The sequence below is a fragment of the Pistacia vera genome, unplaced genomic scaffold, assembly GCF_008641045.1.
Source record: "Pistacia vera cultivar Batoury unplaced genomic scaffold, PisVer_v2 Contig84, whole genome shotgun sequence".
Taxonomy (NCBI): domain Eukaryota; kingdom Viridiplantae; phylum Streptophyta; class Magnoliopsida; order Sapindales; family Anacardiaceae; genus Pistacia; species Pistacia vera.
The window spans coordinates 98394-119559 of NW_022196712.1; the positions used below are offsets into that span (position 1 = coordinate 98394).

At 36.1% G+C, this 21166-nt stretch overlaps 2 protein-coding genes across 2 annotated transcripts; both read left to right on the forward strand.

Annotated features, from left to right (window-relative positions):
- Positions 1-4448: 4448 nt before the first annotated feature.
- LOC116118232 (calcium permeable stress-gated cation channel 1-like) lies at positions 4449-10247 on the forward strand. The gene is made up of 10 exons (XM_031404195.1): positions 4449-4921; positions 5016-5151; positions 6543-6644; positions 6825-6944; positions 7083-7167; positions 7945-8275; positions 8368-8613; positions 8977-9301; positions 9601-9834; positions 9966-10247. The coding sequence occupies exons 1-10, from the start codon at positions 4449-4451 to the stop codon at positions 10245-10247; spliced, it is 2334 nt and encodes a 777-aa protein (XP_031260055.1).
- Positions 10248-11485: 1238 nt separating this feature from the next.
- On the forward strand, positions 11486-19544 carry LOC116118254 (calcium permeable stress-gated cation channel 1-like). Its single transcript, XM_031404216.1, has 11 exons — positions 11486-11564; positions 14619-15125; positions 15221-15356; positions 15543-15644; positions 15739-15861; positions 16812-16892; positions 17329-17669; positions 17764-18009; positions 18128-18452; positions 18526-18759; positions 18886-19544. Exons 2-11 carry the CDS (start codon positions 14656-14658, stop codon positions 19186-19188), a joined length of 2361 nt encoding a protein of 786 aa, XP_031260076.1. The 5' UTR covers positions 11486-11564; positions 14619-14655; the 3' UTR covers positions 19189-19544.
- The last annotated feature ends 1622 nt before the right edge of the window (positions 19545-21166 follow it).

The following is a 21166-nucleotide window of genomic DNA, read 5'->3' on the forward strand; positions in this document are numbered from 1 at the left end:
CATATCTGAAATTGAAAAATTGTCACAGAATTGAGTAATTCTTCTTAATGTTTCTATATGTTAATAATTTAGAGAGGACAATCTAGTTGTCTACTCAAACTAATATGTGCCTTTTTATTTTTTATCTTTAACTTTATCTGCTTTGCTGTCCTTTTTGTAAATATAACATACTGGTTGCTGTCTCAGTATATTTTTCTTCAAATTAGCCCTACAAAACTAGAAAATGCCTGAGTTTGGACAATTTAGTTAAAACTGGACAGCTTATAGTAGTCTCAAACTCAAACATTTTTCTACCAATTAGAGCGTTTGCCATCTGTAACTAGTTGGTAAACAGTTGCTGACCTTTCTTTTCCCTTTTTTTCAAACTGTGAAATGTTCCAGTAAAACTCAGCCTGTCTCATTATTTTGACCCATGGAAAATGGTTTTTTTCCCTTGGGAAAATGGATAATGGTTTTGTATTTCCCAATTCCATGTCTCTCTTCATATTGGAGGGTGAGCATCATTTAAATTTAAAGCATTGTCATATGTTCTTCGCCTTTCAATCACAGATGTTAGTCTATCATGTGATGATATTGATAAGTGTTGTGCTTTTTATGCTTGGGTCATATGAAAAATAGAGCGTTTTTATTGGGCTTCTTTTGTTATATCCTTTCAACTCTTACTTAGGACAATTTGATTCAAAAACATTATTTGGTGTTGTTCGATAGCATGAGAGAGAAAAAGGGTTGTTAGTGATCCCAAGTCTATAATGCCGCAGCATTTGTTTCCTTTAAAACAGGGGGTGCAGCTGTTGGCACAAACTACAACAAACCAGAATCCAACTATTGGTTGACAGAGTGGGCCCCAGAGCCACGTGATGTCTTGGAAAAATCTGGCAATTCCATATGTTTCACTCAGGTTAGAGGCTGATTATTGGTGTTGCATTCTTTTTCCTCACTTTTTTTTCATGATCCCATTGCATTTGTACAATCTCTTGCAAGCTTGAGGGAATTGAAAAAGCAGCACCATTCTGAAACCCATAGTTGAAACGTAATTTCTATCATCCTCAAACACTTTTAGTATTCAGATTGCATTACTCTATAACAACTGATATTATCTTAATTATATGATGCACAATTTATTAAATCAGTCATCAAGGTTTTCTTCCTGGTATTGTTTGAAGCTTTTTCATCTTCCCCAGATAGATTGATGATTATGTCTAATTATGAAGGTTTGTATCTCTATCATCTCTAGAAGAAATCAGCATCTAGATATTATTTTTCAAATTGTGAACGTCTTCCTTGGGAGCTAATAACTGGACTCATTTGAACAGCTAAATTCTTTTATAAGCAGTCACAGCTAATGAGTATGTATTTTCTACTGACTATTTTATCTTCTTTGTTTTCTTCCTCTTATTAAATGCTAATGCGGTGTCTGTGTGGGTTGAAACTAAAAATTTCATTTCAGTTAGTAAATAAGTGGTGGTTATATTCTCATATTGGTAATCATGATACTATTGCTGAACAGTGACTGCATAATCAAGTCAGCTAGTGATTTGAGTTGAATGTCTTCATCCAATTTTTTAGTTCTTCAGTTTGTGAAGATGAAGCTTAAATCTTTTTCTTTTGGCAGATTCCCAAGACATTGGAGTAGCTATACCAATAAAGCAACTTTCTTCATAACTTATATATGGTCGATGGATGGGCTGGTTAGCTCAGAGATTTAATGTGAAACCACTGATAATCTACCACTTGAAGAATTCCTTCTTGGTGAAGACTGAAAGGACAGGGAGGGGCAATGGATCCAGGAAGTTTGGTTTCCATACTGGAGAACCTCGTATACAGTTTTATTTTCTGCTAGGCCTTGTCTATGCGACAGTGACTCCTTTTTTGCTCCTTTCATATTGTTTTCTTTGCACTGGCTATGTTGTTTTCCGTCATCAGGTAGAGAAGTATGTTACCAACATTCCACCTTGTTTTTATTTTTAATTAAATGAACTTATGCTCAGCTATTGTTTTCATACTAGAGTCTGTTTGTTAATTTTATTTAAAATGTAGTCATAAATGTTTACAACCAAGAGTACGAGAGCGGTGCAGCATTCTGGCCTGATGTCCAAAAAGAGTCATTGCGGCATTGGTTATATCACATTGCTTCTTATGGGGCTGCTGAGTACAAAGGAAGCTGCTCAACACACCATTTCTCATTGCTCTTCCTGTACTTACGATATGGTTTCATAGGTTCTGCACGGCCGTATAATCTGCATTTGTTAAATATCCATTACAGGTTTGTTGGTTCATATGTAAATTTAATGGTTATTCCATAAACAGAATTTCAGAATATCGTTTGTTTTTCTTTTCTAAGCAATCTGAATTCTTGTTTCTTTGGTTTCAGGAAGCAATGAGAAAGAACTTTAGAACGTGCAAGGGAACCAAACTTAACTTGAAAGTTATCTTCAAAGCATACATCCATCCGTTTCAAGCTGATGTGAAGATAATGAAGATGAAAGGATATGCTATTGGACGGGGAAAAGGAAATGTTTATCCCACAAAACGCCATCCCGTAAAAACACCACCTGCCCAGCGAATAGTGGTGCATCCTCACACTCCTCTTGCCGACACTGTTCCGAAAAGCTCAGAGCCTGATTCTGTTTAAGCTTATACTTTTCCTACACATTTGAGTATTGCACAGCGAAGGATGACAACATTGTATTAATTGAGAAAGAGAGCATAGTTTCTTGATAGACAGAGTGAAAGAAGGAGAAGCGGCCACTTGAACAGATTTTAATTTTCCGCAGGAAGCAAGTTCGGATTTTGTGGCAGGCAGTTGAAAGGTACTTCAATGGTGAATACATCAGTGAGGAATTTTTTAAGATTGTGTGAAAAGGTGGATGGTTTATTAAATTTATTATTTGTTTGTATCATTGCACAGTGTGTCAATGTATGTAGTTTCACTCAACATATAAGAAATTTGGGCTTAAACTTAGTCTTCTTAATGGTCGAGCAGTCTCAATTTCACTACTGGATTTGCGAATGAATGCTGGCCTGGACTCCTTGAATGGCATGAGCAGCATGCGGGAGACCCGCACGTACAGTTTTTAGGGGGATTTGGTCTAAAGCAAAGATCGGCCTACGCCACCGACTAGAGGGATTATCTTATTTGATCGTTCAAAGGCGATCGTGGAGTCATTGAATGACGTCCTCCTATGAAATATGGCGACCACAACACATGTGTAGAGGAGATAATGCTCTATAGCTTCTTGACTGCGTAATATAAATCAGAACCAAAAAAAAAAGAAAAAAGTTTATAAAATTGAAATAGCTAGTTGATGTGCATGTAGAGGTGGCAATGGATTGTGTCGACACGGCTCAATGGCACAACACGAAAAATTTTGTGTCGTGTCATGGGCTTAGGATTGGTATATGGGTTGGTACGGTCCACGAATTTAAAAAAAAATAAAAAACTAAGATTTTTAAATTTTTTGAGAGGAAAACCTATACTAATCCATGAAACGTAACACGACATAGTCAATCAGGCCATGGGTCATGTCGTAAGCTTTGAGTTTAGTTGTTTGGCACGATATGACATAACTCACATTTTTGTGGCTATGGCACAATAGACTATGAAATTTTGACCTAACACGATTTATTGTCATCTTCGAGTATATAAATTGGTTCGGATACTCTTGTTAAAAAAAAAAAAGAAAGAATAGCCTTAACATAACACATGTCGGCACTAAAATCAACAGTGTTGAATGTATTATTCGCCTTTTTACCGCCATATCTTTTCTCTACTATTACATTTACACTAAAGTAATTATCCTAAGTGTGCAGCCGAAAGTTGATGGCGTACAACTTTCCGTGCTACAAGGATAGACAGGTGTCATTACTGTAAACTAAAACGAGTGAAAAAGCGGAGTGTGAAGAGTACGTTGCCTCCCATTGTCGACGAACTTTCCTTTCTCTACAATAACCATCGATTCTTATTTGTGGAGCTGTCTTTTTAATTCTCTCTTTTTGTCTTCGCATCAGTGCGTTGTAGATCGTGCTTATCCTCCTGGTGGATATTTAAGTTGAAGAATGTCTTAGCTTCAGCTGAGTTTTCTAGCCATCAAAACACTTCCTAAGTCATCTTCTTCCACTAAGCTTGAAGAAATCACGCAAATAGTATGAGCTTCATTTTCTTTTAAATTTATATTTGTTTTCATTCGTTTTTGTTCTGATTGATCGAGAAGAGCTTGAATTTCATTTATTGTTTTTTAATTCTTTGTAGTGGAAACTTAGAGAGTGAAATGAACTAGATATGAGAAAATGAAGGGATAGTTATAACGGACTAAATGCTCTGTTTTTTAGTAGAAGTTTAGCGCCAGAAAATGAAAATGCAATAGTATGATTCAAACATTTCAATTTTGATGAACAATAATATTAATAGGGAAATGGATTTTTTTTTTTTTATTTGTTGGAAGATATAGATGGCGACGCTCGAAGATATAGCGGTTTCAGCAGCTCTTAACATTCTTACTACCTTCATTATATTAATAGCATTTGCAATATTAAGGATTCAACCGTTCAATGATAGAGTATACTTTTCGAAATGGTATCTTAAAGGGTTAAGAAGTAGTCCAACGCATTCGGGGGCATTTAAGCGGAAGTTTGTGGATTTGGATTTTAGATCATATCTAAGGTTCTTGAATTGGATGCCGGCTGCATGCATGATGCCGGAACCTGAGCTTATTGAGCATGCCGGATTGGATTCAGCTGTCTATTTGCGGATTTACTTGATGGGACTCAAGATTTTTGTTCCTATTGGAGTCCTTGCTTGTGCTGTTTTGGCGCCGGTCAATTTTACCAACAGCACATTAGGCGAAAAAGCCAAGCAATGGAAAGTAACTTCAAGCGATATTGATAAGCTTTCAACTTCAAATATCCCGTTTAAATCAGAGAGGTGTGCTCTCTTCCCTTGCCTTTTTATACTATCTCTTGATTGTAATATGATGAATTCCTCCTGCACAAGAATTATGTTTATTTCTAAGTTGCAGGTTTTGGGCTCATATTGTGTTGGCTTACGTCTTTACCTTTTGGACATGCTATGTGTTGATGATGGAGTATGAAAAAGTTGCTGCTATGCGGTTGCATTTTCTTGCTGCAGAAGGACGACGGCCCGATCAATTTACAGTATGATCATTCCTTTCACAATAAATTAGTTCAAATATTTATTTTCTTTTCAAACAATTTTCAGATGATATGATTTATTTGCTATATTTAAGAAAATTTATTTTTTGAATTATTTTTAAAACCGGATAGAATTCATTTCTAAGGTGCACGTTTTTGTATTAGTAGTTATAGCCGTTAGTATTCACTTTGGAAGAGAGATGCGGAAAACTTCTACTCTATGGGGCGTTTGGATTGGGAGTATATAAGATAACGAGAGTAATCTTTGTTTATTTTGCAAGACTCCGGTGTTTGGTTTGCAAGTAATAAAATATTACGGTAATATTTTATTGCAAATAGTATTTACTGTTGGTAATGTGGGGGTAATCTTATAACCTTGTTATGGGGTGTTATTGAAATATTACCGGGGTAATCTGATTTTTCTACCCATTTTGCTCTTAATATAAAACTATTTCAGACACAATTGCCCTCAAATGTCTACCAAATAACAATTAGCCCAGCTCCCATACATTTAAGAGATTAGCTAAAACACCCCAACTATAAAAAAGTTTAAAAGATGACAAAATACCCTCAGCCACCCAAGACTACCGTCGGCTATGACTCACCACCGCCAGCCGCTGGCATCCTGGTAAGGCCTTTTCTAGCCATGGATCTATAATGGCAGATCTGGCGTTTCTATGACCGTTTCAGGCCAAATATGTGGTCGTGAAGCGACCATAGATCTGGCCGTGAAATGGTATGGCCAAAGATATGGCCTTTTTGTAGCCAGATCTGTGGTCATAAATGGATATAGATCTGGTTGTTTGGCCATTTCTGGCTTTGCTGGCACACGGTCGACCATATACGACGAGTTGTGAATGTCATTCTGTCGACTGCTAGCGGTGGTCGACGATAGTGGCTGGTTGCAAGCAGTGGCTTGGGATGGGTGGGGGTGATTTTGCTATAAATTAAAGTTTTATACAACTGGTTTGTTTTAGCAAAATTTCAAATATATGGGGTTAAAAAGCAATAATAAAAAATACTATTATATTAATATTTAAAAAGGAAAGCAATTTAGTAATCTATATAACATATCCACCAATTTATCCTCCCAACCAAACATATTATTCATAAATTTTTTCGAATCAACCAAACATATTCTCTAAATATTCTCAATAATATTTAAGGTAAACTTTCTTTCCGTTAATATAATATACCCCTATAATAAAGTTTTATTCTGCTAGGAATTTGTGCATCAATATTTCCTTCCATCTGCAACTGGTATTATGGTTCTATTACTTTGTATACGTAACTGGAAGTCACAAAAATAAAAACTTAATATATTCATCAAAGCACATGATCTCCATATACTATGCTTCTGTGCCAAAGTTGTCTGATATCTGATTACTTCACAGGTCCTTGTTAGGAATGTTCCCCCAGACCCAGACGAATCTGTTAGTGAGCTTGTGGAGCATTTCTTTTCGGTGAATCACCCAGATCACTACCTAACACATCAGGTTGAATCTTTTTGATCTCTGATTTTAGTTCACTACCTGATTTAGGTCAGAAGTCATGAGTTATGGCATGTTAAAAATATTTTGCACTTCAATTAACTTCTGTGTGTACTACACGTTTCATGACTGATTTTTTTGGGGGGAATCACTTTAGATTTAATTCATTGTAAACTTTTTATGTAGATGGTAATCAACGCGAACAAACTTGCCAAATTGGTGAAGAAGAAGAAAAGGGTACAGAATTCGCTTGACAACTACCAAATTAACTATTCCAAAGATTCTTCAAAGAGGCCGGTCATGAAGGTACTTATATTGAATTTGATATGCTGTTATCTTCGTCTTATATTGAATTTGATATGCTGTTGTCCTCTTGCTAATTTTATGTTTCCTTTAAAGTTTCGTTTTTTGTGATATCAATATGTACATGTTTTCTCTTACCAGAATGGTTTTCTTGGGCTTTGCGGAAAAAGAGTGGATGCAATTGATCATCACATATCTGAAATTGAAAAATTGTCACCAAAAGTGAGTAATGTCTTCTATATTGTTTTCATGTTCCAATGTTAAATAATTTAGAGAGGACAACCTTAGTTGTTCTATGCTCAAACTAATTATGTTTGCCAATTTTTTAACTTTAGCTCGATTTGCTGTTTTCACTTTTGTAAATATAACATACTGGTTGCTGTCTCAGTATACCATTTCTTCAAAATATAGCCCTATCAAGTAACTAGAAAATGCCTGAGCTTGGACAAAATTTAGTTAAATACTGGACAGCTTTACAGTAGTCTCAAACTCAAACATTTTTCTACCATATTAGGGTCTTAGCAAAAGCTGTACAACACTCTGTCTCACTTGTTCTGTGTCATTGGTGAATCGAGTTGGTAAACAGCTGATGGTATAATTTCTTTCCCTTATTTTTCAACTGCTGAGAATTTTCGGTAAAACTCTGACCTGTCTCATTATTTTGAACCATGGAAAATGGTTTTTGCCCTTGGGGAATAATGGATATATGGGTTCTGCATTTTTCGACAATTACATGTCTCATTCTTCGTATCTCGGAGGGATGAGCGTTGCAGTATATATTTAAAGCATTGTCATAATGTTCTTCAGGCCTGTCAATCAACTTGAATATTTAAGTCTATCATGTGATGGAGTTGATAAAGTGTTGTGCTTTTGCATGCTCAGCTTCGTGTGAATAAATAAGAGCGTTTTATTGGGCTTCTTTTGTTATACCTCCATTCAACATTCTTACTTGAGGACAAATTTGATTCAAATACATTATTTCGGTGTTGTTCAGATAGATGAGGAGAGAAAAGGGTTGTAGTTGATCCCCAGTCTATAATGCCGGCAGCATTTGTTTCCTTTAAAACCAGATGGGGTGCAGCTGTATGCGCACAAACTCAACAGACCAGAAATCCAACTATATGGTTGACAGAGTGGGCTCCAGAGCCGCGTGATGTCTACTGGAAAAATCTGGCAATTCCATATGTTTCACTCAGGATTAGGAGGCTGATTATTGGTGTTGCATTCTTTTTCCTCACTTTGTTTTTCATGATCCCCATTGCATTTGTACAATCTCTTGCAAGCGTTGAGGGAATTGAAAAAGCAGCACCATTTCTGAAACCCTTAGTTGAAACGTAATTTTCTATCATCCTCAAACACTTTTGAGTAGTATTCAGATTGCATTACTCTATACAAATAACTGATATTATCTTAATTTGTCATGCAGCAAGTTTATTAAATCAGTCATCCAAGGTTTTCTTCCTGGTATTGTGTTGAAGCTTTTTCTCATCTTCCTCCAGATGATATTGATGATTATGTCTAAATATGAAGGCTTTGTATCTCTATCATCTCTGGAAAGAAGATCAGCATCTAGATATTATATTTTCAAACTTGTGAACGTCTTCCTTGGGAGCGTAATAAATGGAAATGCATTTGAACAGCTAAATTCTTTTATAAAGCAGTCAGCTAATGAGTATGTAATTCTCTCAGACTAATGATTATCTTCTTTGTTTTTTCTCCTATTTAGTAATGCTAAATAGAAAAAGGAGAGAGAGGAAATAAAGAAGATGGAGAAGAAAAACAAAGAAATTGCATTTGTTGGAATATAGGTGTTGAATTCATCTCATCTATATTGGTACAAGAATTTTGCTATTGTATGGCTATTTGTTTTTTCCCATTCCTCAAGTAAATTAAGGGGTGGATTAACCTCTACTAGGTGATTTCATAACCAATTTAGCTATAGATTTGAATTGCAAATGTCTTCATCCCATTTTTTATTGTTCTTCAGTGTTGTGAAGATGAAGCTTAAATCTTTTTTTTTTCTTTCTTTTGGCAGAATTCCCAAGACAGTTGGAGTAGCTATACCAATTAAAGCAACTTTCTTCATAACTTACGTAATGGTAGATGGATGGGCTGGTATAGCCTTAGAGATTTTAAGGTTGCAACCACTGATAATCTACCACTTGAAGAATTCCTTCTTGGTGAAGACTGAAAGGGACAGGGAGGAGGCAATGGATCCAGGAAGTATGGGTTTCCATACTGGAGAACCTCGTATACAGTTTTATTTTCTGCTAGGCCTTGTCTATGCGACAGTGACTCCTCTTTTGCTCCCTTTCATAATTGTTTTCTTTGCACTGGCCTATGTTGTTTTCCGTCATCAGGTAAGAGGAATATTTTTGTTAACAGACAGTTTATTTTACACAACGATTTACTTGTGCATGTGGTCATGTTCATGTTAGGAAGACGGAAATTATTCTCTTGTAAGATTCTTGAAATACTGTTCTGCCAAATTACTGGGGCATGCGAATTTCTTGGCGCTTTTAGAATATGCTTCTGTAATTAAGTATTTACCAACATTCCAGTTGTGTTTTCAGACTGTGCTTTTTATTAAATGAACTATACGCTATAGCTATTGTTTTTATACTAGATTTCTGTTTGTTAATTTTGTGTTATAATGTAGATCATAAATGTTTACAACCAAGAGTACGAGAGCGGTGCAGCATTCTGGCCTGATGTCCATAAAAGAGTCATTGCAGCATTGGTTATATCACAGCTGCTTCTTATGGGGCTGCTGAGTATGAAGGAAGCTGCTCAATCAACACCATTTCTCATTGCTCTTCCTGTACTTACGATATGGTTTCATAGGTTCTGCACAGGCTGTTACGAATCTGCATTTGTTAAATATCCTTTACAGGTTTGTTGGTGTTTACATACTGTAAATTTGATGGTTAATTACTGTAAACATAAGTTCAGAATTCTGTTATTCTTTATCTAAGCAATCTGATCCTAAATGTTGCTTTTGTTCTTCTAACTTTTGTGTTTTAGGAAGCAATGATGAAAGATACTTTACAACGTGCAAGGGAACCAAACCTTAACGTGAAAGATTATCTTCGAAAAGCATACATCCATCCAGTTTTCAAAACTGCTGATGAAGATGAAGATGAAATTGATATGCTCTTTGGAAGCCGGGAAAACGAAAATGTTTTAATCCCCACAAAACGCCAATCCCGTAGAAACACACCAGTACCATCGCGCAGCGAAATTAGTGATGCGTCCTCACAATCTCCCTCTTTGCCCGACACTGTTCGCGACAGCTCAGAGCCTTGATTCTGTTTAAGACTTATACTTTCTGTCCACATTTGAGATATGCACGTCGAATCAGTGAAGGATGACAACATTGTAAATAAATTTAGAAAGAAGAGCATCATAGTTTCTCTGTATAGACAGAGTGAAAGAAGAGAGAAGTGACCACCTGAACTCAGGTTTCCATTTTCGAGCAATAGAAGCAAGTTCTGGAAAGATTTCCTATTTCCCATTTCAATCTTTATGTGCTTCTTAGAATCAACGTAGATTTGCTTCAATTTTCAATATCATAAGTTGTCAGCAATTGTTTTCAAATCTAACATTGCCTAGTTTATATACATTACTTGTGGATGGCACCATGTCATCATTTATCTTTTGTTAGTACAAACGTGACTTGGAGGTTGGGTCGAAAATCTCCAATTGTTATACTAACAACTAACAACCAAGAGCAAGCTATAAAAGCAACCATTATAAGGGCTTTTGGCACAGCACAGCAAAAAATCCCTCCGCTTAACCATGTGATTCATGTTATAAGCTCTATTTTAAAACCTGGATTGGACCGATCGGTCAGACTAGGACCCGGTAGTCTGTCTAGTCCAATTCAGGTTTTAGGGGAGTTTTTGCTATATTTCAAATTTATAGGGACTAATTAAATTTTTGGGGGTATTTTGTAATATTTCAAATTTATAGGGACTAATAAATTTTTGGGGGTATTTTTGCAATATTTCAAAAATTTAGGGATTAATTGAATTTTTTGAACTTTTAAAATAAATTAAAAATTCAAGGACTAATTTAAAATTTATTAGAGGTGTTTTTGTAATATACTAAAATTTAAGAGACTAATTATAATTTTTTAAAAATACTTTTGTTGTTGATGTCACCGATCTAATTGGCCGATTCAACCGGTTGGAACAGTCACCTTGTTGGGTCTCACAATGAATCGGGTTTTAAAACAATGGTTATAAGTAATTGTATGCTATTATGTAAAAACTTTAGAAGAGTAATTGCAACTTGTTCCCTAAAAGGACTAAAATATTGATAAAAAATATGGTAAAGGACAATTTGATATTGTAATAATATCCCTTTGTCAATCACCATCGATATTAAAAGAGTGAAAAAGCAGGGTGTGAGGAATAGATTGCTCCCTTTGTCAATCATGATCGATTCTTGTTTGTGGAGTCGTCTTTTTTTATTTGTATCAGTGCGTTGCAGCTCTCATGCTTATCCTTCTGGTGGATAATTAAGTTGAAGAATGTTCTTAGCTTCTATTGAGTTTTCTAGCCATCCAAACACTCCCTAACTCATCTTCTTTCCAATAAGCTTGAAGAAATCACGCAAATAGTATGAGCTTCATTTCCTTTTCTTTTTAAATTTGTATTTGTTTTCGTTTCGTTTTTGTTCTTGATTGATCGACAAGAGCTCAAATTTCTTTTTTAAATTTAGATTTGTTTTCCAAACTGTTGAAAGTGGTGGACTTCCACCGATTTGGCACATGACCGATACAAGTCCACTTAAAGACATATGACTCATGTAGGTCCACTTGAAGACACATGATCTATGCAAATCCCGCTCGGAGATGGGATATGTTTTTACTTACAATAGCACTGCAATATCATGACGTTCTACAAAATAAACAATGCTTGCTACTTCTTTCAATCACTCCGAGATTCTTGTATTTCATAAAGCTAGTTGAGAATGCGTACGGTTAAGATTTGTCATCCATCATATCGAGAATACATGCAAGTTATCATATACCTCAGATACTCTTACAATTATAAATGAAGATAATGTAACATATATTGCTTAACTCAGAGGAATATATATTAAAGGAGACAGAACTAAGCACATGTCACTGAAATTATTTTACACTCATGAATTCTAGCAGAATCGAGAGATTGATATCAAACAAATACGCTTCAATGATAATCTTGAAGATTTATTCAATAAAACCTTACCGACACAACATTTGAAAAGTTAGTGTATGACATTAATATGCGGCTACTTAATAAGTAACTAAGTTAATTTTGCCATTATGAGGGGAAGCATCGATTAGGAGGAGTTTAGAAGGGACTATGGTACTAGACATATGTGCACTTTATTTTTTTTTTCCTATACTAGATTTTGTCCCACTGAGTTTCCCTGGCAAGGTTTTTACTGAGGCAGTATGAATCATGTCTATCACCACTTTACTGTTTTATTATAGAAATGTATTTCTTTACTTAGTTTTTTTTTTTTTTTCCAACTAATATATATATTTTTTTTTTAATGTAAGGTTAAATGCAATTATCTATAAATGGTGGATATCCAAAGGAGAGTGTTGTGAGTGGTGGACTTCTACCAATTTGGCGTATGGCCCATGCAACTTCAATTGAAGACACATGGCCCATGAAGGTCCACTTGAAAATATATGACCCATGCAAGTTCACTTGAAGACACATGAATTATGATTTGTTATTGGATAATTAGTTTTTAGGGGAGGTGGATCAGTGAGGAAAGTCTATAAATTGAGTCCATTTCCTTCCGTTAATACACAACTCAGTTGAGTGAAAGAGTTAGTAAAAACTTCTTTTCAGCCCTCTTTATTCTGCTCTTTTACTTTTCAGTCCCCTTTAGTTTATTTTATTGCAATCATACCACTAAGATTATAACACAAACAACATAATTGATATTGAAATATTAGGTTTATACAAATAGATATTAGAAATCATTTATGATAAAGAATGACACCTCCCACTGGCATCAAGGGATGCTAAAGTAAGGCTTGAACATTATATACACATGTACAAACAAAATTATAATTTCTTTTGTACAATGGACTTAGGTAAAAACAAGATTTAAAGTATGTCGAGAATTAGAACGTGTGATATTCTTTTAAGGATGTAGTTTCGTTTGACACATCGTATATCACAAAACAAATACAAGAATTAGTGTCAACAATTGTTTTCAAATCTAACATTGCATGGTTTACTTGCTGATGACACCATGTCATCATTAATCTTTTGTTAGTACAAACATGACTTGGAGGTTGGGTCGAAAATCTCCAATTGTTATACTAACAACAAAGACAAAGCTAACTATCTCTAAATAGCTTGCGTGATTTGCTTGGAACTCTTAGGTTTATTATTCAAAAGGTCTCAAGTTTGAATCCTCACGACTACTAATAAAGGGTAGTTATTGGAGATTTATCTGGTCGTTAACTTCAGGATCCCAAGAGACTAGTTGAGGTACACCCCGGTTGACCATGTGATTCATGCTATGTAGAAACTTTAGTAAAAGCAATTGCATCAAGACTTAATGCATGATTGATAAAATTATTGGAAAGCAATCACGGTCCAAATCATTAAGGCTATTGAAAAGGGATGATCGATGATTCGTTTGGTAATAGAGGGTTAGATTGTGGTGGTTGGAGTCGACCGATATTGTGCGTGAAAATTTAATTTGCGGTGGCTGGCGATCACAAAACAAATACAAGAAAATGTCATTTACACCATTTATTAGTGTCAACAATTGTTTTCAAATCTAACATTCTATGGTTATACACACTACTTGCTGATGACACCATGTCATCATTTATCTTTTGTTAGCACGAACATGACTGGTAGGTTGGGTCGAAAATCTCCAATTGTTATACTAACAACAAAGACAAAGCTAACTACCTCTAAATAGCTTAACAGTTTGCTTGAGACTGTTACGTGTGTTACTCAAAAAATCTTAAGTTCAAATCCCCACGATAATGCTAACTACTAGAGGCTTATCTAGCTGTTAATTTTAGGGTCTTAGAAGACTAGTTGAGGTGCCATTAACTTTAAAGTTTCAAGAGAGTAGATGAGTTATTCGTAAGGTGACCCAAACATTCTGTTTGACCATGTGATTCATGCTATGTTGAAACTTTAGTAAAAGCAATTGCAACAGGACTTAATGCATGATTGATAAAACTATTGGGGTGATGACTTTTTTATAACATAATAATGATGACGAAAGTCTATGACGTACAACTTTCTGCAACACGAAGATAGACAAGTGTGATTACTATATAAAAAGAGTGAAAAAGTAGAGTGTGAGGAATAGATTGTCCCCTTTGTCAATACTCTACAATCACAATCGATTCTTGTCTGTGGAATTGTCTTATTAAGTCCCTCTTTTTTCATTTGCATCAGTGCGTTGTAGCTCGTGCTTATCCTCCTGTTGAATAATGTTTTTAGCTTCTGTTCAGTTTTCTAGCCATCCAAACACTCCCTAACCCATCTTCTTTCCAATAAGCTTGAAGAAATCACACAAATAGTATGAGCTTCATTTCCTTTCTTTTTAAATCTATATTTGATATTTTCATTTCATTTTTGTTCTTGATTGACCGAGAAGAGCTTGAATTTCATTTTACTTTTTAATTCTTTGTAGTGGAACCAGCTTAGTGAGTGAAATGAACTAGATATCGATGGCGACGCTCGAAGATATAGCGGTTTCAGCAGCTCTTAATATTCTTACTACGTTTATTATGTTAATAGCATTTGCTATATTAAGAATTCAACCGCTCAATGATAGAGTATACTTTTCGAAATGGTATCGTAAAGGAAGAGAAAGTCCAAAGCATGGGGGGGCATCTGCGCGGAAGTTTGTGAATTTGGATTGTAGATCATACATAAGGTTCTTGAATTGGATACCGGCTGCATTGAAGATGACGGAACCTGAGCTTATTGATCATGCCGGATTGGATTCAGCTGTCTATTTACGGATTTACTTGATGGGACTTAAGATTTTTGTTCCTATTGCAGTCCTTGCTTGTGCTGTTTTGGCACCGGTCAACTTTACAAACAGCACATTAGGCGAAAAAACCGAGCTATGGAATGTAACTTCAAGCAATATTGATAAGCTTTCAACTTCAAATATCCCGCTTAAATCAGAGAGGTGTGCTTTCTTCCCTTGCCTTTTTTATACTATCTCTTGATTGTAATATGATGAATTGCTCCTGCACAAGAATTATGTTTATTTCTGAGTTGCAGGTTCTGGGCTCATATTGCGTTGGCTTACGTCTTTACCTTCTGGACATGCTATGTGTTGATGGAGGAGTACGGAAAAATTGCTAGTATGCGGTCGCAGTTTATTGCAACAGGAAGGCGTCGGCCCCATCAATTTACAGTATGATCGTTCCTTTCAGAATAAAATAGTTCAAACATATATTTTCTATTACTTTGTATTCAAGACTGGAAGTCACAAAAAGAAAACTTTTGATGTATTCATCAAAGCTCATTAGATATAACAAATAAATCTTCATATACTATGCTTCTGCGCCAAAGTTGTCTGATATATCTAATTGTTTCACAGGTCCTTGTCAGGAATGTCCCCCCAGAACAGGACAAATCTGTTAGTGAGGTTGTGGAGCGTTTCTTTTTGGAAAATCACCCAGATCACTACCTAAAACATGAGGTTGAATCTTTTTTATCTCTGATTTTAGTATTTAGTAGGGTCAGAAGTCATGAGTTATGGCATGTTTAACACATGAGGTAAACTTTTTATGTAGTCGGTATACAATGCAAACAAACTTGCCAAAATGGTGAAGGAGAAGAAAAGGTTGCAGAATTGGCTTGACTACTACCAAAATAAATGTGAAAGAAATAATTCAAAGAGGCCAGTTATGATCAAGGTAATTATATTGAATTTGATACATCATCGTCATTGTAATATGTTAAGTTTCCTAATTTATATGTTGAGTAAACAACTTTTTCCCACCCAAAAAAATGCTTAATGACACTTTCCCTCCCTTAGACTTTTAAAATATCATTTTTCCACCCAAAACACAAATCTGTTAGTATTTTTTGTTGCAAAGAAAGGCAAGATGGTCAAAAGCTAATTAAAAGGAAGGGTAGAATGGGCATATTGTCGTTTTGGTTGGATATCTTTGGAAACCCTGACCACCGATTCAGGCCAGTTTAGGCAATTTGACATGAATCCGATGCCGGTGATCAGTGCTGACTCCACCTTTAGTTTCCCACCACACTAAGCGCGCCAATCGCCAGCCACAGCTGGTTTTCTGTTTGCGTGACTATTGAGCTTCCAGGCCAGATTCCGGTCGATTTGGTTGCCAAAAAGTCCACTTGAAGCCACTTGTAGTATTAGCAACACCTCGTCTCTAAAAGCCCCATCATCCTAGACCTTGGTTGTTCACTGTTCATCGGACGCCAAGCATTCAGCAAAAAGACTGAACCATGGCCGTCGGCGATTGGAGAGCAATCACGGTCCAAATCGTTAAGGCTATTGAAAAGGGATGGCCGATGATTCGTTTGGTGATAGAAGGTTAGATTGTGTGGTTGGAGTCAATCGGAATTGTGCGTGAAAGTTTGATTTGCGGTGACTGGCAATCAGGGATTGAAATTTGGTGGGGTATTTTTGTCTTTGTAATCAATATTATTGTAATTAAAGGGAATTATCAACAGAATTTGTGGTTTGGGTGGGAAAGTGGTATTTTAAAAGTTTGAGGGTAAAAAAAGGCAATTAAGCCCTTTTTTGGGTGGGAAAAAGTCGTTAACTCTTAATATGTTTCCTTTAAATTTTAGCTTTTTGTGATATCAATATGTATATGTTTTCTCTTACCAGACTAGTTTTCTTGGGCTTTGCGGAAAAAGAGTGGATGCAATTGATTATCACACATCTGAAATTGAAAAATTGTCAGGAAAAGTGAGTATTATTCCTGTAATGTCTTCTATATTGCTTTCATGTTCCAGTGTTAAATAATTTAGACAGGACAACCTTAGCTTGAGCTTGGACAAGAGAAATGCCTGAGCTTGGACAAAATTTAGTTAAAAACTGGACAGCATTATATAGTTGTCAACCAAACTCAAAAACATTTTTCTACCATATTCAAACCTTAATTAGCCGAGCTGTGCATGCAACACTCTTTGTCTCACTTGTAATTAGTTCTGTGTCATTGGTGAATCGAGTTGGTAAACAGCTGACTGTATAATTTCTTTCCCGTATTTTTCAACTTTCGAAGAATGTTTCTTTAAAACTCTGACCTGTCTCATTATTTTGAACCATGCATGGAAAATGGTTTTTGCGCTTGAGGAATAATGGATACATGGGTTTTAATTTACATTATTTCGGTGTTGTTCAGATAGATGAGGAGAGAAAAGGGGTTGTTAATGATCCCCAGTCTATAATGCCGGCAGCATTTGTTTCCTTTAAAACCAGATGGGGTGCAGCTGTATGCGCACAAACTCAACAGACCAGAAATCCAACTGAGTGGTTGCCTGAGTGGGCTCCAGAGCCACGTGATGTCTATTGGAAAAACCTGGCAATTCCATATGTTTCACTCAGGATTAGGAGGCTGATTATTGGTGTTGCATTCTTTTTCCTTACCTTATTTTTCATGATCCCCATTGCATTTGTACAATCTCTTGCAAGCATTGAGGGCATTGCAAAAGCAGCACCATTTCTGAAACCCGTAGTTGAAATGTAATTTTCTATCATCCTCAAAACCCTTTTGAGTAGTATTCAAATTGCATTACTATATATAAATAACTGGTATTATCTTAATTTTGTTATGCAGCAAGTTTATTAAATCAGTCATCCAAGGTTTTCTTCCTGGTGTTGTATTGAAGCTTTTTCTCATCTTCCTCCGGAAGATATTGACGAGTATGTCTAAATTTGAAGGATTTGTATCTCTATCATCTCTACAAAGAAGAACAGCTTCTAGATATTATCTTTTCAATTTTGTGAACGTCTTCCTTGGGAGCATAATAACTGGATCTGCATTTGAGCAGCTAAATTCTTTCATAAAGGAGCCAGCAAATGAGTATGTTATTCTTACTGACTACTGATTATCTTCTTTGATTTTTGTCCTCTTATTTTAGAATTCTATTACCATTCCTTAAGTCAATTAAGTGGTGGATTAATCTTTTCTCTTTTGGCAGTATTCCCAAGACAATTGGAGTAGCTATACCAATCAAAGCAACTTTCTTCATAACTTATATAATGGTCGATGGATGGGTTGGTGTAGCTGCAGAGATTTTAATGTTGAGACCACTGATTATCTACCACTTGAAGAATTTCTTCTTGGTGAAAACTGAAAATGACAGGAAGAAAGCAATGCGTCCAAAAAGTTTTCGTTTCAAAACTAGAGAACCTCGTATACAGTTGTATTTTCTGCTAGGCCTTGTCTATGCGACAGTGACTCCTCTTTTGCTCCCTTTCATAATTGTTTTCTTTGCGCTGGCCTATGTTGTTTTCCGTCATCAGGTAAGAGGAATATTTTTATTAACAGTTGTTTTTATACTAGAGTTCTGTTTGTTAATTTTATGTTAAATTGTAGGTCATAAATGTTTACATCCAAAAGTACGAGAGCGGTGCAGCATTCTGGCCTGATGTCCATAAGAGAGTAATTGCGGCATTGGTTATGTCACAGTTGCTTCTCATGGGGCTGCTGAGTACAAAGGAAGCTGCTCAATCAACACCATTTCTCATTGATCTTCCTGTACTTACGATATGGTTTCATAGGTTCTCCACAGGCCTTTACGAATCTGCATTTGTTAAATATCCATTACAGGTTTGTTGGTATTCACATATTGTAAATTTGATGGTTATTAATGACCATAAACAGAATCTTCAGAATAGTGGCGGTTTTTTTCCTTTACTAAGCAATCTGGGAATTCTTGTTTCTTCTGGGTTTCAGGAAGCAATGACGAAAGACACATTCGAACGTGCACAGAAACCAAACATTAACTTGAATGGTTATCTTCAAAAGGCATACATCCATCCCGTCTTCAAAACTGATGATGAAGATGAAGGTGAAGATGAAGATGAAGATGAAGATGATATGCCCTCTGGAAGCAGGGAAAACGAAAAAATTTCAGTCCCCAAACAACGCCAATCCCGTGGAAAGACACCATTGCCCAGCGAAATTAGTGATGCATCCTCACCATCTCCCTTTTTGCCCGACACTGTTCGCGAAAGTCAGAGCCTTGATTCTGTTTAAGACTTATACTTTCTGTCCACATTTGAGCTATGCACTTCGAATCAGTGAAGGAAGACAACACTGTAAATATTTTGAGAAATAAGAGCATCGTAGTTTCTTGTATAGACAGAGTGAAATAAGAGAGAGGTGGCCACTTGAACTTAGGCTTTCCATTTTCGAGCAATAGAAGCAAGTTCTGAACATATTTCCCATTTTAATCTTTATGTGCTTCTTAGAATTAATGCAGTGTGTTTAATGTAGTTTTGCTTCAATTTTTCAATATCATAAGTTTATTTTTACTCTGTAAAAATCCATCTATGAGCCTCAAACTTGGAGCATGATATCCTGGACTGAATTGTGAGACCACAAAGTGTTATCAATAAAACAGAAGTTACATATCTTTATTATGGACCCCCCAAATTCTGTTTTTCACACAATAGCCCTCACACGATGTTCGATTCATGTACAGACTGTACAGTAGTAGGCAAACATAAAGCATTTATAGTGCAAAAAGAATTTCTATAAAAGAAAGTAAAACGTGCGCATACTTTATAGAGTAGATTTTGGAATTAATGAATCGACAAATCTTAGTATCCTACCAATAATAATAATAATTAAGGGTGCGTTTGGTTTATTATTTTGGATAGAATTTTGGAAATAATATTGGGTAGTTGGATAAGGGAGTATTACGAGGTAAAATTTAAAAATTTATGAAAAAGGCCCTAGGCTTGCTAATTTAATTAAACACCCTAATGTATAAAATGACAAAAACACCCCACCGGAATCTGGTCGAAAAATCGCGTTACGACACAGACTGGTCAGATCTGTGTCGTAACGCGTCGTTATGGCCTTTTTTGGCCAGATTCGTGGTGATCCACGGCCTGCCGTGGCTGCGACAGTCGGAAAAGGCCAAAATGACGACCATTTCTTTGGTCATCGTTACGGCCAGCCGGATCTGGCCGGAAAAGGCCAGATCGGTGAAATTCCTACCATTTCTGGTCGGCAGGTAGGCCGTTGTACAGATTCCGGCTACCACCGATGGTGGTTGCCGGAATCTGGCAAGTATGGGTCGTGGGGGTGTTTTTGCTAATTTTTAAACTTTTTTCAGGGGGCATTTAATGAAATTAATAACCTTATGGGGTCTAAAAGTAATTAAAAAATAGGGTAATATTTCTGAAATAATGTGCCAAACATTATTTGGAGAATAAGATTGGAAATATGGGTAAAAATAATAAGCCAAACATGCCCTAAGAGTAAATAACTTTCTCCCACCCAAGGTTTGCCTTAATGACACTTTCTTACCTAAAAAGTTTCAAAATATCACTTTTGCACCCAAAGTTTATATTTTGTTAACATCCAAAGCCAATTTTGGTCAATTCCGACGACAAACATTCTCTTCGTCACCACCATTTGAACCTTCGATTTATTTTTTTGGGTGACCTGAGGGTGTCTAAGCCAGCTTGCACACACCTCAACTAATCTCCTAAGGCCTTGAAGTGAACAACCAGATAAATTCCCTAATCTCCCGAGGCCTTGAAGTGAACGACCGGATAAATTTTCTAATCCCCCGGGGCCTTGAAGTGAACGACCGGATAAATTTCCTAATCACCCGGGGCCTTGAAGTAAACGATCGGATAAATCCACTCAGTGGCCACCTTTACTAGTGCTTAGGGGGACTTAAACTCATGAACCTATGTTAGACCCCTTTACTCTTTTACCATCAGGCCACCCAATGGTGGTTATGAACCTTCGATTTCTTCTTTATAAAACTTCTCTCACTTCAACACCTGATTTCTCGTTAATTGTCGGCCACTGCAAAGCTAAAGTTTCCTATTTTTAGATGATTTCCAGCTAATTTTGGAGATAAATATTCAATCAGTTACTACCATTCAGTCTACGGGCCTCCACTCCACCCCTCTTACCTTGGCTCCTGGTAACTCGCTAAACATCAATTGAGAAAGTAAATTGTATTTTGGGTATTATCGAAATATAAACTTTG

What these genes read in the sequence shown, in the direction of transcription:
- LOC116118232 (XM_031404195.1), top strand. Translation starts at nt 4,449, where the DNA reads ATGGCGACGCTCGAAGATATAGCGGTTTCAGCAGCTCTTAACATTCTT. An exon ending in ATCCCGTTTAAATCAGAGAG is followed by an intron (nt 4,922 to 5,015) that starts GTGTGCTCTCTT and finishes TCTAAGTTGCAG; the next exon opens with GTTTTGGGCTCATATTGTGT. An exon ending in AAAATTGTCACCAAAAGTGA is followed by an intron (nt 7,168 to 7,944) that starts GTAATGTCTTCT and finishes CAGATAGATGAG; the next exon opens with GAGAGAAAAGGGTTGTAGTT.
- LOC116118254 (XM_031404216.1), top strand. Translation starts at nt 14,656, where the DNA reads ATGGCGACGCTCGAAGATATAGCGGTTTCAGCAGCTCTTAATATTCTT. An exon ending in ATCACTACCTAAAACATGAG is followed by an intron (nt 15,645 to 15,738) that starts GTTGAATCTTTT and finishes CTTTTTATGTAG; the next exon opens with TCGGTATACAATGCAAACAA. An exon ending in ATGTTGTTTTCCGTCATCAG is followed by an intron (nt 18,453 to 18,525) that starts GTAAGAGGAATA and finishes GTTAAATTGTAG; the next exon opens with GTCATAAATGTTTACATCCA.